This window comes from Mustela nivalis (genome assembly GCF_964662115.1).
Source record: "Mustela nivalis genome assembly, chromosome: 19".
NCBI lineage: Eukaryota > Metazoa > Chordata > Mammalia > Carnivora > Mustelidae > Mustela > Mustela nivalis.
The window spans coordinates 15,065,656-15,078,442 of NC_139038.1; the positions used below are offsets into that span (position 1 = coordinate 15,065,656).

At 50.6% G+C, this 12,787-nt stretch overlaps 1 protein-coding gene across 5 annotated transcripts in view; it reads right to left on the reverse strand.

Annotated features, from left to right (window-relative positions):
- Nucleotides 1-718: 718 nt before the first annotated feature.
- The window catches only part of RABGEF1 (RAB guanine nucleotide exchange factor 1), a 51,871-nt gene continuing 39,802 nt past the window's right edge, over nucleotides 719-12,787 (reverse strand). For all 5 annotated transcript variants that reach the window (XM_082714365.1, XM_082714362.1, XM_082714364.1 and 2 more), the window contains exons 5-9: nucleotides 10,776-10,857; nucleotides 9,747-9,879; nucleotides 8,485-8,576; nucleotides 4,112-4,368; nucleotides 719-1,315 (exon numbers count right to left, since the gene is read on the reverse strand). In XM_082714365.1, the coding sequence (XP_082570491.1) occupies nucleotides 917-1,315; nucleotides 4,112-4,368; nucleotides 8,485-8,576; nucleotides 9,747-9,879; nucleotides 10,776-10,857 (963 nt within the window). In that variant the 3' untranslated portion in view covers nucleotides 719-916. The remainder of the gene's footprint in view (nucleotides 1,316-4,111; nucleotides 4,369-8,484; nucleotides 8,577-9,746; nucleotides 9,880-10,775; nucleotides 10,858-12,787) is intronic.

Sequence of the window (12,787 nt, forward strand, 5' to 3'; positions counted from 1 at the left end):
GCAGCTGTGCACGTCAGAGCTCGGAGGGATTCCCCACCGCTCTCCGCAGTGCAGTCCTGTTCACTCCTGTCGTCCGGTCCAGACCCAGGACCAGCTCCTTCAAAAGAACTCGATAAATATTTCCTGAATGAGTAGAAGAAAAAGATGCAAGAAGCACAGTTCAGACTCTTCAAATGACCCTGAACAGCAACTTCATGGGACCTAAAAATTACTCTGAACCTCAATGGCGTCACAGTCTCTGACTGTACGGAGGCCAGGTCGGGCTGACGTACTGCTGAAGACGGAGCCGAGGCTTCAAGGGAGTCTGTCTAAGCACTTCTGGACTCACTGAGGTGGACACACCGAACAGAACAGAGTTAAAGGTGAACAGTCAATATACTTCATTTTGAACTAAACAAATTAACACATGAAATGCCATGCACAGCAGACACCATTCCTTTTTTTGTTTTTACATATTTACAATTTTACATATTTACTTATCAATATATCTTCTATCTTTACAATTATAAAATATTTCAAACTGTAGAAGAGTGGTACCATTGAATTCCCTTCAACATACATTTTGTAGCATTCATTTGTTTTACCCTTTAAAGGCAATTATTTACCCAAATCCAAACCACAGTGAATGCCACAGAGGAAGCACTTGGGAAAATCATGGAGAAAAAAGAGATTTAGATAAAACTTGCACATAAACCTTAAATGAATCTATTTCCATAACTCAAATAAATAGTATTTTATTATTTACTAAGCTTCCCCTGCCAGGAAAAACAAACAAAACAAAGAAAACAATCCCCACAAACTGTACCTTTAAAAATGCTGACACGAAGCGATTAAGTTACTGTCTAGATCCCAATCACGCTGCAGAAGGACTCGCTACAAGTTAGGCTCAAATAAATGCCACCCGCGTGCGCTTCCGTCATCCTGCATACACCTGAGGTTGCAGCGGCGGAGGAAGCTTATCATTTTCAACATTTTCAGAGTCAATAGCTGCTAAAGGCTGATTCGGGGGCTTGATTTCAAGGGGATATTTCTCCACAATGTCCTGAACCTCTTTAGCGACCCCATCTGTCCACTGTATGAGATCTTTCTCCAGTTTCCTGGCTTCACTCATGATCCTTTCTTGCCGTTCATTCAACTGAGACAGAAGATCCAAGTTCTTGTACATTTGCTTGACCCCCAGGCAAGCGTCAGGAGACCAGTTCTCAGATTCCTGCTTCCGGGGAGAAGTCTGGCCAGACATGTATCGATCAAAATCTTCCTGACTTAAATTCAAAGACTGAGCATCCAGCTTCTCGATGAAAGCCACAGCACAGCACTGAGAAACAAACAAGCCCGAGAACGTTATTTACTCTGGTCGCCCAAGAAAGACTCAGATTCTCAAATATGTATTTTTAAATCCTTTCACTGTGGTGCATTTAAAACAGAATCAAAAGGACACACAAGAGTCTAACGACTCCCCAGGGACTTCAGCTCAAAAATTACAACTCAGGGCCAACCATGTTTCCTTTATAGTCCCACTTGAAATGATACATTTCCTTCTTTAAAAAAAAAAAGTCAGGGCGCCCGGGGGGCTCAGTGGGTTAGGCCTCTGCCTTCAGCTCAGGTCACGATCTCAGGGTCCTGGGATTGAGCCCCACATCGGGCTCTCTGCTTAGCGGGGAGCCTGCTTCCTCCTCTCTCTGCCTGCCTCTCTGCCTGCTTGTGATCTCTGTCAAATAAATAAATAAAATCTTAAAAAAAAAAAAAAAGTCAAATTGCCAATTCTCACTGGGTCTGTCAGAAATTCATTCCTTTCCTTGGGTTTCAAAGGTCCAGGGGTCTTATACAGCATGAAATGCTAGAGCAGGCACCTTCAGGGTCTGTCCCACACTGGCTACCACAAAGCTTCCGTGGACAAAACCGAAACAGTTCCTCAGGCCCGAGGCTCCCTGCTTCCCTGCTGCGCCGCAGGGCAGAAGAATTGTGCTGGGGCCGGGAGCTCTAGGGCCCTGTGTCCCAGGAACCTGCCCCACAAAGCCATTCCCTTCCGAGGTCGAGCCAGTCTCACAGCGTTCCCTCAGGGCACAGCAGCGGCCTGCGATTCGGGGACGGCTGTGGCACACAGGCCTCCGGGCCTCAAAGGGCCTTTGGTCCTTTCACATCAAATGTTTAGAAGAATAAGCTTTGAAATCAGGCAACCTGAGCTGTCCCCTGTCAAGTGACAGTCCAAGAGTCTATGAGCCTACGCGAGTCTCCCCACGCCCTGACATCCGTGTGTCCGTTAGCCGGGGAGGCACGGGTACTAGTGCCACACGCGGGAACAGCGGACGTTAGAAAAGAGAAAACCACCGGCCGCTCGGGAAGCTGTGAGTCTTGGAAACTAAACGTGGGCTGGATGAAACAGCTGGAAGCGGGGTCAGTGCGAGGGCAAAGCAGGGGCCACAAGCCTGTGTGTCGTCGTGCGCAGGTGACAGCTGCGCCGGTCCGGGGAGAGGAGCCACGGAGGACAGAACCCTGGGGAGTGACACCATTCAAGGGGAAGCAGAGGACACAGACAAGGAAGGAGCGGAACCATGAAACTCTAAAGACCTAGAAGCTGCAGAACGAGGAGCTCTCAAGGGCGGTAAGGACGTAGGACGCACAGCGGGAGCTGTCGTGGGTCTAACAACCTGCGGACTCTCCCCCGGAGCCACAGCGGAAGCCAGACTCTGACCCAGACGAGAGGAGGATGAGAAAGAAGGTTCCGGCCCTGGGAAGCGGCAGGAAGAAGCGGACCGGCAGCCTCCGCTGCTGACCACAAGGGCTACACCTCCCGGTCCCGCTCGTCGCTTCTACCACTGGCCACGTGTCCGTCTCCAACTTCTCTGAGATCTTCAGACTGTCTGAGGTTCCCCAGAGTAAGAACTAGACCCACAAGGCTCCTCTGCGGCAGTCAGCAGCACTTGCGTAAAGAAATGGCTACTCGGCCACCTCCCCTTCTGGGGGTGTAGTTCAAATCCTGGCGTGTCTGGAAGAATGACAAATACTGCGAATAACAGCCCGAGCAGCATTTTGGAAAAAAGCGTTCCTGGGATGGGCTGGCTGGGAGACGGGCGTTCAGGAGGCACCTGCCGTAAGCACGGGCGCCGTCTCGACGTCAGGACTCGCTACGCTCTGCTCTGAGTCCAGCTTTGTTACCCCGTATGCTCACCACCCGGAGTTTAAATAAAAACCTGGAACAGGAAGAGCCTCCCAAGTCGAGCAGCTGAACCCCGCAGCTGAGGGTGACGAGGGACGGGGCAGCACCAGGTTTTGAGGGACCCGGAGCTTATACACTTTTGGGAACCCACTTAAAGGAAAACACGACACAGAACAGGTACAAAGCTGAATACGTATTTGGGTTGTAAGAATAAATCACAACAGCTTTCTGGAAGCCTTGAAGATTCATGTACCGTCTTTTTAGGCAATTTACTAGAATTTACTGGAAACACTTCCCTAAGCAACCTGGCTTCCTCTCCGTGTTCTCCTGTACGGCTTCCAACACAGGAAGGAAAGCGTTTAAGGTGTTTTGAGGCTCCAGTTCATTAGCAAACCTACTCTAAAGTAAACAACAGACGAGTTCAGTGGTCAGGAGAAGCGCTCTGCCTTACGACTCAGACACGCGCTCTTGAGCACTGTCTCACCAAGAATCAACGAGCACGACCAACAATACTTGAAAATCATCTCACATCCTGTAAACCAAGCTTTTTAAAATCTCGGTATTCAATTCTAAGAGATCACTTACAAAAATAAAGCAAAAAATAATTCCTAGGTCTTTTAATAAATCAAAATCCATGATCCGACTCATTCATGGTTAAACAACCCAACTGAGCGAGTGGCCCTTCTACGGGGACCCAGGGCGGGACGGCCGTGCAGCACAGATGCTCCCCCGCATGGCCACGTGCTGGCCAGCAGAGGACCGCAGTCTCCGGCCGAGGAGCGGAGGTGCGGTGTCTGCATGGCACGGTCCCATGAGCTCTGGGACACCAAGCAAGCATCCTCAGCTGTGCCGACGCAGCGGCATGGAACCGTCCCAGGCCCGCAGCGCCCTGTCACATCCCTGAAGTCAGCACCTCGGTGATCTTCGCCGTAACCCCCGGAGCGTGAGGCTTACCAGGTTGGTGAAGTAGTAGCCGTCCTCGCCGGTCATCAGCCGGCTGGGGTTGCAGAAGCGGGTGATGTACTGGATGTTGGACTGGAGGCGCGGGGGGTTGCCCTTCAAGACGATGTAGATGAGGGTCGGTAGGAAGTCGTCAGCCGAGGCCGGCTCATTCCTGGTGATCTTGATGGCGTTGAAGATGTGCTTGCTGCAGCGGGTGATGCAGGCCAGCTTGTCCCGCGGCACCCGCTGCGAGTCCATCTCGATGATATCTGCGCAGCGGGGAGACATGGCTTCCGGTGAGGACATACGTCCACGCGGCACCGGAATCAGCACTTTCTAACCGAGCAGCGTGCGGAGGCCTCGCGGAGCCGCCTCTGCCAGGTGCGTCTGTGCCCGAAAACGGACCACGGAACACCGTGGGCTCAGCTCGTCCTTTCCGGACGCCCGGCCACGAAGCGGACGCTACATGCGTTACTTCTTTGCCCCCCAAGCCCACTGCTTTTCCGTCCCCAGACTGGGCAAGGGATACAGCTGTGAGGAAGGCAACTGAGGTTCAGAGAAGCCTGGTGATTTGCCCAAATCATACAGACAGCAAGGGACGGAGGGGGGTTTTGAAACCAAGTCTGCCGGATTCTGAAACCCACGCTCTTAACCACGGTGCGAAGCTGCTGGTGAGCTCTCGGGAGGATTCGAGTCTTTCTCCTGCTTCTGCTCCTCTGCCACCCTGGGAACCGTGCAGAACGCACGCTGCTCTTTAGAAAGGCGGGGACGACACAGCATCGCCGCACCAGACATCAGCTGCCGAAGCCCCAGGCGGGTCGGTCTACAGGACGTGCCCATCCCCCCCGGCCAGAAGCCACCAGGGCCCCTCGACGACATTCGCAGCCCACCGGTCAGCCCGGGGGTGAGCGAGGATACACCTTTAGTCTCACACGCACCATTCACTTCCCTCAGAGAAAAACCACTTCACCGTCCCTAACCCTAACCCTAAGTGGCAGGCTCTTATACACCGTCCTGTGTCGCCAGGACGAGGAGCCGTGAGGAACAGGAGTCAGCCCCGGGGACACGGTGCAAGGGAAGGGGGAGGGCGCCCTCGGACGTGCACTGCTGCCTGCCGACTGCCCTGCCGCCCCGTGGAAGAAATAGCGGGGCAGGCTCCTCTGACAGCAGTAGCTGCCCACAGCGGGAACTGAAGTTTCCAGTTTGTGGGGGGCGGGACGGTGGTGCGCATCAGGGTTCCTTCCGCTCCCAGCTCCATCCCTGCGGTCGGCTCCCCGGGGAGCCCTCACAGGACCACCCGCAGAAGGGGAGCGTGTGGCGGGCAGAGCCACTGGGCCGTGCGGAGGCCGAGTTCTAACTCAGTGATGGGGGCGCCTGGGTGGCTCAGTGGGTTAAGCCTCTGCCTTCAGCTCAGGTCATGATCTCAGGGTCCCGGGATCGAGCCCCGCATCGGGCTCTCTGCTCTGCAGGGAGCCTGCTTCCTCCTCTCTCTCCGCCTGCCTCTCTGCCTGCTTGTGATCTCTGTCTGTCAGATAAATAAATAAAATCTTTTAAAAAAAAACCTTACTGATGCTTTCATTCCCCGAACTCACGAGTCTATTGCGTGGTTTTCCTTATTTTATAGTTTGGTTCCTTTAGTCTTTTAATTATGGGCTGTAATTACTGTTAATATGTCTCAGCCTGTTTTCTGAGTAGAACATACCACAAGAGCGACTCGGGGGAAGACCTTTTTAAACCAATTTCACTACTTTCATTTATGCTATTTAGCTTCCTACCTTTTATTACTGGTTTTCACTCTTAGTTTAAACTTTTCGCCAATCTCTCATTTATGTTTATTAAGTATTAAAGTGAATAAAAAAAGAATCACTTTTTCTCTGGCAGCATGTGTAGCTGCCAGTGCCAGGAGGGAGTCCAAGAGTGTGGAACGGAAGAGAAGGGCAGGGAGCCCAGAACGAAGCGGGGGGTGCTGTGGAGACTGCTCCCACACCCTGTCCTGTGGCCAAGCTTCCCCTTGCTGGCACCCTTCAAGACTGAAAGAAGATTCTGGGGATGCTGCTGGGCCCCCACCACGTGTAGTGAGCTCCGTGACCTGCACTGCCCTAAAGCCCAACTGAGGGGGTCCGGGAGGAAACAACAGAACAGGAGATTCCCCCTGGTGTTAACTTCTTCCACTGAATGATTTCCCACCCCGGTCTGCCTGCGGTCACGTCACCGTCCTCAGGTAACGGCTGCGCGTCTGCTACCCCGGGCTTTTACAGTGGGCAGGACGCGAGCTGGGCCACGTGTGGTCCTGCCTCTGGTACACGTCCAGGTTTAGCTTTAGCAAGTTCTGAAGACAAAGCAGGCTAGCCCTCTAAGTCATGACTTCTCCACCTTGGCACCAACGACAGTCTGGACTGGATCATCTCTTCTGGGAGTGGACTGTCCGGTCCTGCAGGATGTTTAACAGTATCCCTGGCCTGTACCTCCTGGACGACAGATGTCCAATGAGATGGAAAATGCCTCATTCAGTGTATTTATCCACAAAACTGCCAGTGCTCAGCAGCAGCACATGGGATGATTCTGAGAAATTTAGCCGGTGTCTCCGTTTTGAAGACCAGGGTTAGACACCGTCCTCCGTGTTTGTTCCTGTACTTGGGCTAACACCTGGAGATTAGGAAAAAGCGCTCACACAGCCTGTGGCCCTCGCAGAATGTGTATGCACTCAGACTGGCAAGATAGAGGGGCTAAGATGAGAAAAAGTAAGGAGGTTTTAAAATTCTGTGGCCAAATTTCTACTATCAACACATCTCTTCAAACTCCAACTCAGAGGCCTTGAGATGAGTCTCCCCTCAAATTCTATTAACAAACTGTTGAAATACTGAAGTCCTTTCAGTTCTATTTTTAAGCAAACAATGGTCTGGCTTTTGTAGTTTCTGGTTTTACAAGGTGTAACCCTATGGCACTTCAGGAAAGAGTCCCGGGCACAAATTCCTATGAAGTACTTTAAACATAAACCAGCTGGTCTTGAACTTGGCAAGAGTCTTTGGAAAAAAACACAAATACGAGGCCTACATCCAGGCTTCTCACCTTCAATCTCTTATGATGTTCCCTGAGCAAAAGGTGGGAGTGAGAGTGGGCCTGGGCCCAAAGGAGACCATTCACGAAACCTACAACACAGCCTTGGAGAAAAGCTCTGAGTGGCAGAGAACGGTAATTAGCTAGGCCAGTTAGACTCCGCAAGCAAGTGGAATTAAGTCATTCACTCAGAAAATAATTCATTTAAAAACAGGAGTTAAAAAGCAAAGCTATACAAAGAGAAGCAGACCCCGAGAGAACAGAAGAATCATGTTAGGAGCAGATGACCCAGTCCCTAGTGGGGCTAAGTTTTGGGGAGAGCCCTGCTCCCTTTCCTGCCTCCAGAGTATCTTAAGCAAATCCCCATTTCTTCCTGTCACATGAGTCTCTAGTTCTTAGAACCAAAGGAACCTACTTAATGGCTTGCCCCAGGCCACGGCTAACAGCAGCTAACTTTCTCTCCCAGAGGAGTTCCACTAACGGCTCTAACTAGGGAAGTCTTTCCAACTCCTCTTAATTAAGAAGTATCTGGGTGTCTTCTCCATAAGGCTGAATTTGTTTTGGTTCTTCTTTTGTTTTAAACTTCCATGGTATACTTCTGCTGGGCTATTCCTCTGAGCAAGAAACAGAAACCTTATCAGATGCCGGGACCTGTCCTGGATGGTGGAGCCGCATCAGGGTCCTTCATTTCTGCACTGAACAAACCAGGAAAGTCATCCAAAGCGCATCTCTGACTAACAACCAGTCAGTATATAACTGTAGTGTGGGGTTACCTTCTCCCATCAATTTGCTTCCTCCCTCCAAAATTATTCTGAATATGTAAATGCAACAGGGTTTTCAGAAATTTTCCCTAGCTGGGGTGCCTGGGTGGTTCAGTGGGTTAAGCGTCTGACTTGACTTCGGCTCAGGTCACGGTCTCGAGCCCGGTACTGGGCTGCGCTGGGCATGGAGTCTGCTTGAGATTCTCACCCTCTTTCTGCCCCCTGCCACCCTCCCACTGCCCCAGTCACACACGCCATCTCTCACTCTAAAAAAAGAAGAAAAAAGAAAAGAAAAAAGGCAAGAAATCTGCCCTAGCTGCATCTGACCTCAGTTTAGTTCAAGGCCCACGAAATGAGAGACCTGGTCAGAGACAGCACAGAGGAAACGTTCACCTGCTAAAACGAATGGTCCAAACTCATAAAACTAGCACACTTACAAGCGGCTTTTACCACATTTCAGTATGTCTCTGGCAGTCTCTATTTTAGAAACACTTCGCTGTCTTGTATGGATTTACGTCAGCTTCAAGGGGTAAACATCCAGACGGCAAAGCTCTCCGTGTCACTGACCTGTGATTGCTTTCACCACCATATCAGACACTTCTGAAATTTCTTCATTAACAGGGACACAAAGCATCTGAGGTGTGACCCAGTGCAGGGCTCTACAAAGAGGGAGAGACAATAAAAAAAAATTCCAAGAATGGACCACAGTCATTTGTCTTGTTACTTCCTTCAGTTAAGGGAAAATATTGGGGCACCACGGACTAACGAGGCAATCCTAGGCCCGAGCGTATCAGGAGCTCTGACGTTGCCCCGGAACATAGCAGGAGCTCAGACGAAGTGACCAGAACCCTCAAATGAGGCTTCTCTCATCACAGGAAAAGCAGAAGTGATCCGAGACTGAAGATCTGAGAAGAACCCGCCGCTCCCTCTCTCCATCGTCAATGACCGTAATGTCACTGGGGCTCTACCCTCAACTCTGGAGGCAGAGCAGAACAAGTGAAGAAAGGTCACCAAGCATGAGTCGCCCCCTTTGGGATCCCTGAGTTTTCTGGTCTCCCCATCTTCACGGCAGGGATTCCGACTGACGGATGCTCCCACCCCACTCGTTAGTCCAAGGCCCACCTAGTGCCTTAGGGCTCCACGTGCCACCTTCCTAACACCAACTCCTTGCTTCTGCCGTGACACATCAAGATAGTCTACCACTTAGCAGCCCCACTGTCAAGGAACCCTCCTTGGATTCCAAGACCCCCTCCTCCAGAAGCACCTTAGCACGACCAGTCTTGGACCCATTCCCACATCTGATGGCCTATTTCCTACAGGTTTCACTGCCACTGGTGATACAGAGCCCTGGGGCTCACTGTGCTGCCAGGGAAGACGGAGCGCTTTGGGGAGTGTTGTCAACCCAGTGTGAGCGCAAGTTGTGATCAGAAGAACAGCTAAATAATGAGTGACAGGGAGGAGGAACAATGACGCCTACCGCCTTCGTGTGGATACTCACAGCTTCTTGCCTGACAAGACAGTATAATGAAATGAGAAAAGAATGACATTTCCCCCCGTTCCTTGGAAATTCTGGAGATCTGAAACAATCTGAAACATCAGATCTGCTTCCTTTCTAAAGCTGCTGGGAGTCAGACGGATAAGCAAGCATGTGTTTTCGGGTGTTCCGTCCTACAGTCTACCAGCTGCTTTTCCTCTGACACCCCGAAGCCGCGGAGATGCTACGGATGGTGGGTACCTTGGCTGTTGGTCGCTGTCAAGGCCTGAAATCCAAGTGTGCCCCCTGCTGGCAGGCAGTACGTACGTACGAGACAAAGGAAGCAACCGGCTACCTGATCCTCTTCTGAATAGCGAGATCCTTCTTCTCGTCGTCGGTGGTCTCTGGACAGAACACGTACTTATAGAGACGAGTCATGATGTACTTTTCGATCTGATCCATTATCTTCTCAACTCTCTCGGGAGGCACTGGAATATCCAAACGGACATACAAGCTCAAGGGAAGGGCGACGGGTGAAAGGAAGAGAGGTCTTCACAGCCTTCCCTTTCCCTGTGCGGCAGAAAGCGAACTTCCACTTTCCTGAGGTTTACTGTACAACCTTGGAGAGCTCTTAGAGATGCGCAGTGGGGCTTATTTCTCAGACAGACAGACATGCTACGTATATCCTAAAACCCAACACCAATGGAAGACAAATTCAAGAAAATGTACTAAGGGCGCCTGGGTGGCTCAGTGGGTTGGGCCACTGCCTTCGGCTCGGGTCGTGATCTCAGGGTCCTGGGATCGAGTCCCGCATCGGGCTCTCTGCTCAGCGGGGAGCCTGCTTCCTCCTCTCTCTCTCTCTGCCTGCCTCTCTGCCTACTTGTGATCTCTCTCTGTCAAATAAATAAATAAAATCTTAAAAAAAAAAAAAGAAAATGTACTAAAAACCTAAGCTCTAAAATATTCACAAAAAAATAAATAAAATAAAAATCTAAGCTCTAAGTCAGCGATTCTCAAATTTTTTCCATCCCTCCAGCCATCTGAGTATCACCATGAAAAATGACTCACCAAAATGGTGATTCCAAGATGGGCATTTCGTGTACAAGCGTCCTTCGGGGTTTTAACGGACTCTACCCCTACCCCAACAGGATGATTAAACAATGTTTAATAAACTACCCAACTGCTGTGATCACTTTGGAGTGACACTGGTGGCATTCAAAGGCCCTCTCAGGACAAGACCAGCCACCAGCATGTCGGTGGAGCTGTTTACAGGACGGAGTTGGCAAACCAGTCAGGCCATCAGAAAGAGAGAAAGCTCTAACAGAGCAGTCAGACTCTGTACAATTACCAGCAATCCCTTTACAGCTGGCAAACAGAGCATTACCTTTTCCACGAGTCTGCATTCTTTCAGCCACATTTTGGTAAAAATCTTGAGTACACTCTGACTGTTCCTCAATGCTTAGATCCTGAAAACAAAGGGACAAAGAGGCTGTTGGTAGCTCAAGAACGATCATGCGTAAAGCTCTCAATTTTACGAAGTTTCCAGAACCCACTCCGTAACTGATGTAATCTCAAAAGTACCTACCAATAATACCAACTCTGCAGAGGAGAAAACCCCAATACTTACAACTCCCATGACCTCATACTTCTGTGTGTGTGTGTGTACATAATATGTATTCACAGATAAGTACATTTTTCTTACATGGGTATAATGCACATCCTTGATAATATACACATTTATGTACATTTCGATTTATCGGGTCCACATAGTCCTTTCTGGGGGCCTTCTCACACCCCTTGTGTTAGGTGAATTACTGAACCGGTCTACCCTGTGCCTCCGAGTTCCTTCTCTTTCTCACTACCATGTACTGCAGCATAAGTAGACTATCTCTCTGGGGTTATTTCTTGGTGATGCATGTTCAAGAGTGACACTAAGAGCTTAGTAAATATGAACTTTATGGCTCTCAGTATCTGCGGCTAGATGCGATCCTCGGAAACGCCAGTGTCCGGCCGTTAGCCACACGAGTGTTCATTTCTCTACAGCCTCTACGCCACTGAGCTTCATAATTTCCCTTTGGGTTTACTGGTTATATACATACAATATGTGTATTTATTCCCTATTTTCTCCTAAAGAGTACGATCTACACAAAATGCCAACACAGTTCAGCACAATTAACTAGATGAAAACAAAATACGGCAAGACCAGAGGATGGAGCTGGGAGCAACAGAGAAGCACGGTCCTCGAAGATACGGAGGTAGAGTCAGCCCAGGCACCGGCCTCCAACAAGGTCTAGCAACCATCACTAAGACAAAACCGGTCCCGTAACTGGGGGTCCGAAATGTAAAAGTAAACTAACTCTTCAGATGAAATTCTAATACCAAACCCAGAAATTTCTCCCAAGGCTTTTCTTAAAGAAGTCACTGCAGAAGGGCACGACTGTGGCCCGGGACAAATCCCACAGGGCTGAGTCTTGGACAGCCGCGTGCAGGGCGAGGAAAGCAACCAGCGAGGGCTTGGGGAGAAGCTCTGGGGAGAGCGCGCAGACCCGGCTGCCCCAGCTTAAATCCCAACGTATGGGGCGCCTGGGTGGCTCAGTGTTTAGCCTCTGTCTTCAGCTCAGGTCATGATCTCAGGGTCCTGGGATCGAGCCCTGCATCGGGCTCTCTGCTCAGCAGGGAAGCCTGCTTCCTCCTCTCTCTCTGCCTGCCTCTCTGCCTGCTTGTGATCTCTGTCAAATAAAATCTTAAAAAAAAACAAAAATCCCAAAGTATGCCGTGGGGTCCAGACCATCCCCTGCTGCCTTTACAATGTCTGTCCCCATTTTTGCCCGGTTTGGGCTCTCGTCACCCCTCATCTCGAGCAGAGCTGCTCTCCCCAACCCTGACCTCACTTTCCAATCTGTCCTACACACCACGCCCACCGGTCACCTCGGATTCAGACCGGGGCACGACAATCAGATCAGCAGAGCACCAAGGGCGTCCATCTGTCCATCCGTCCGGGACGGTGCCTCGGTCTGCGACCAGCACCGCCCCCCCCACCGCCCCGCTTCCTCTGCCGGGGAGCCCGGGTCCTAAGGCTCTGCTTTAGCTGCCCGCGTCTGGAGCACCACAAAGTCATTCTCTTCCTGACGCACTTCTGTTGCTCTCCGTTTTCCCAGAGCTGCCCAGGGAAGGCTCCGTTCACACCTCCCTCTTCTAAGAAGGTGTCCCTCATCTCCTCAGTCAGAGTAACTCTGCGGGTCTCACAGGGCCTGCGGAGGTCTCGGACAAGCAAGTCCTGTTGCTTTCTCAACTAGTTATTTACGTAGGAGCGACCTGGTTGAATTAAGATCGATCCCTTGTCTAGTGAGAACTTAGTACTAAGTCAATTTTACACATTTTAAAATCTTAAGCTTT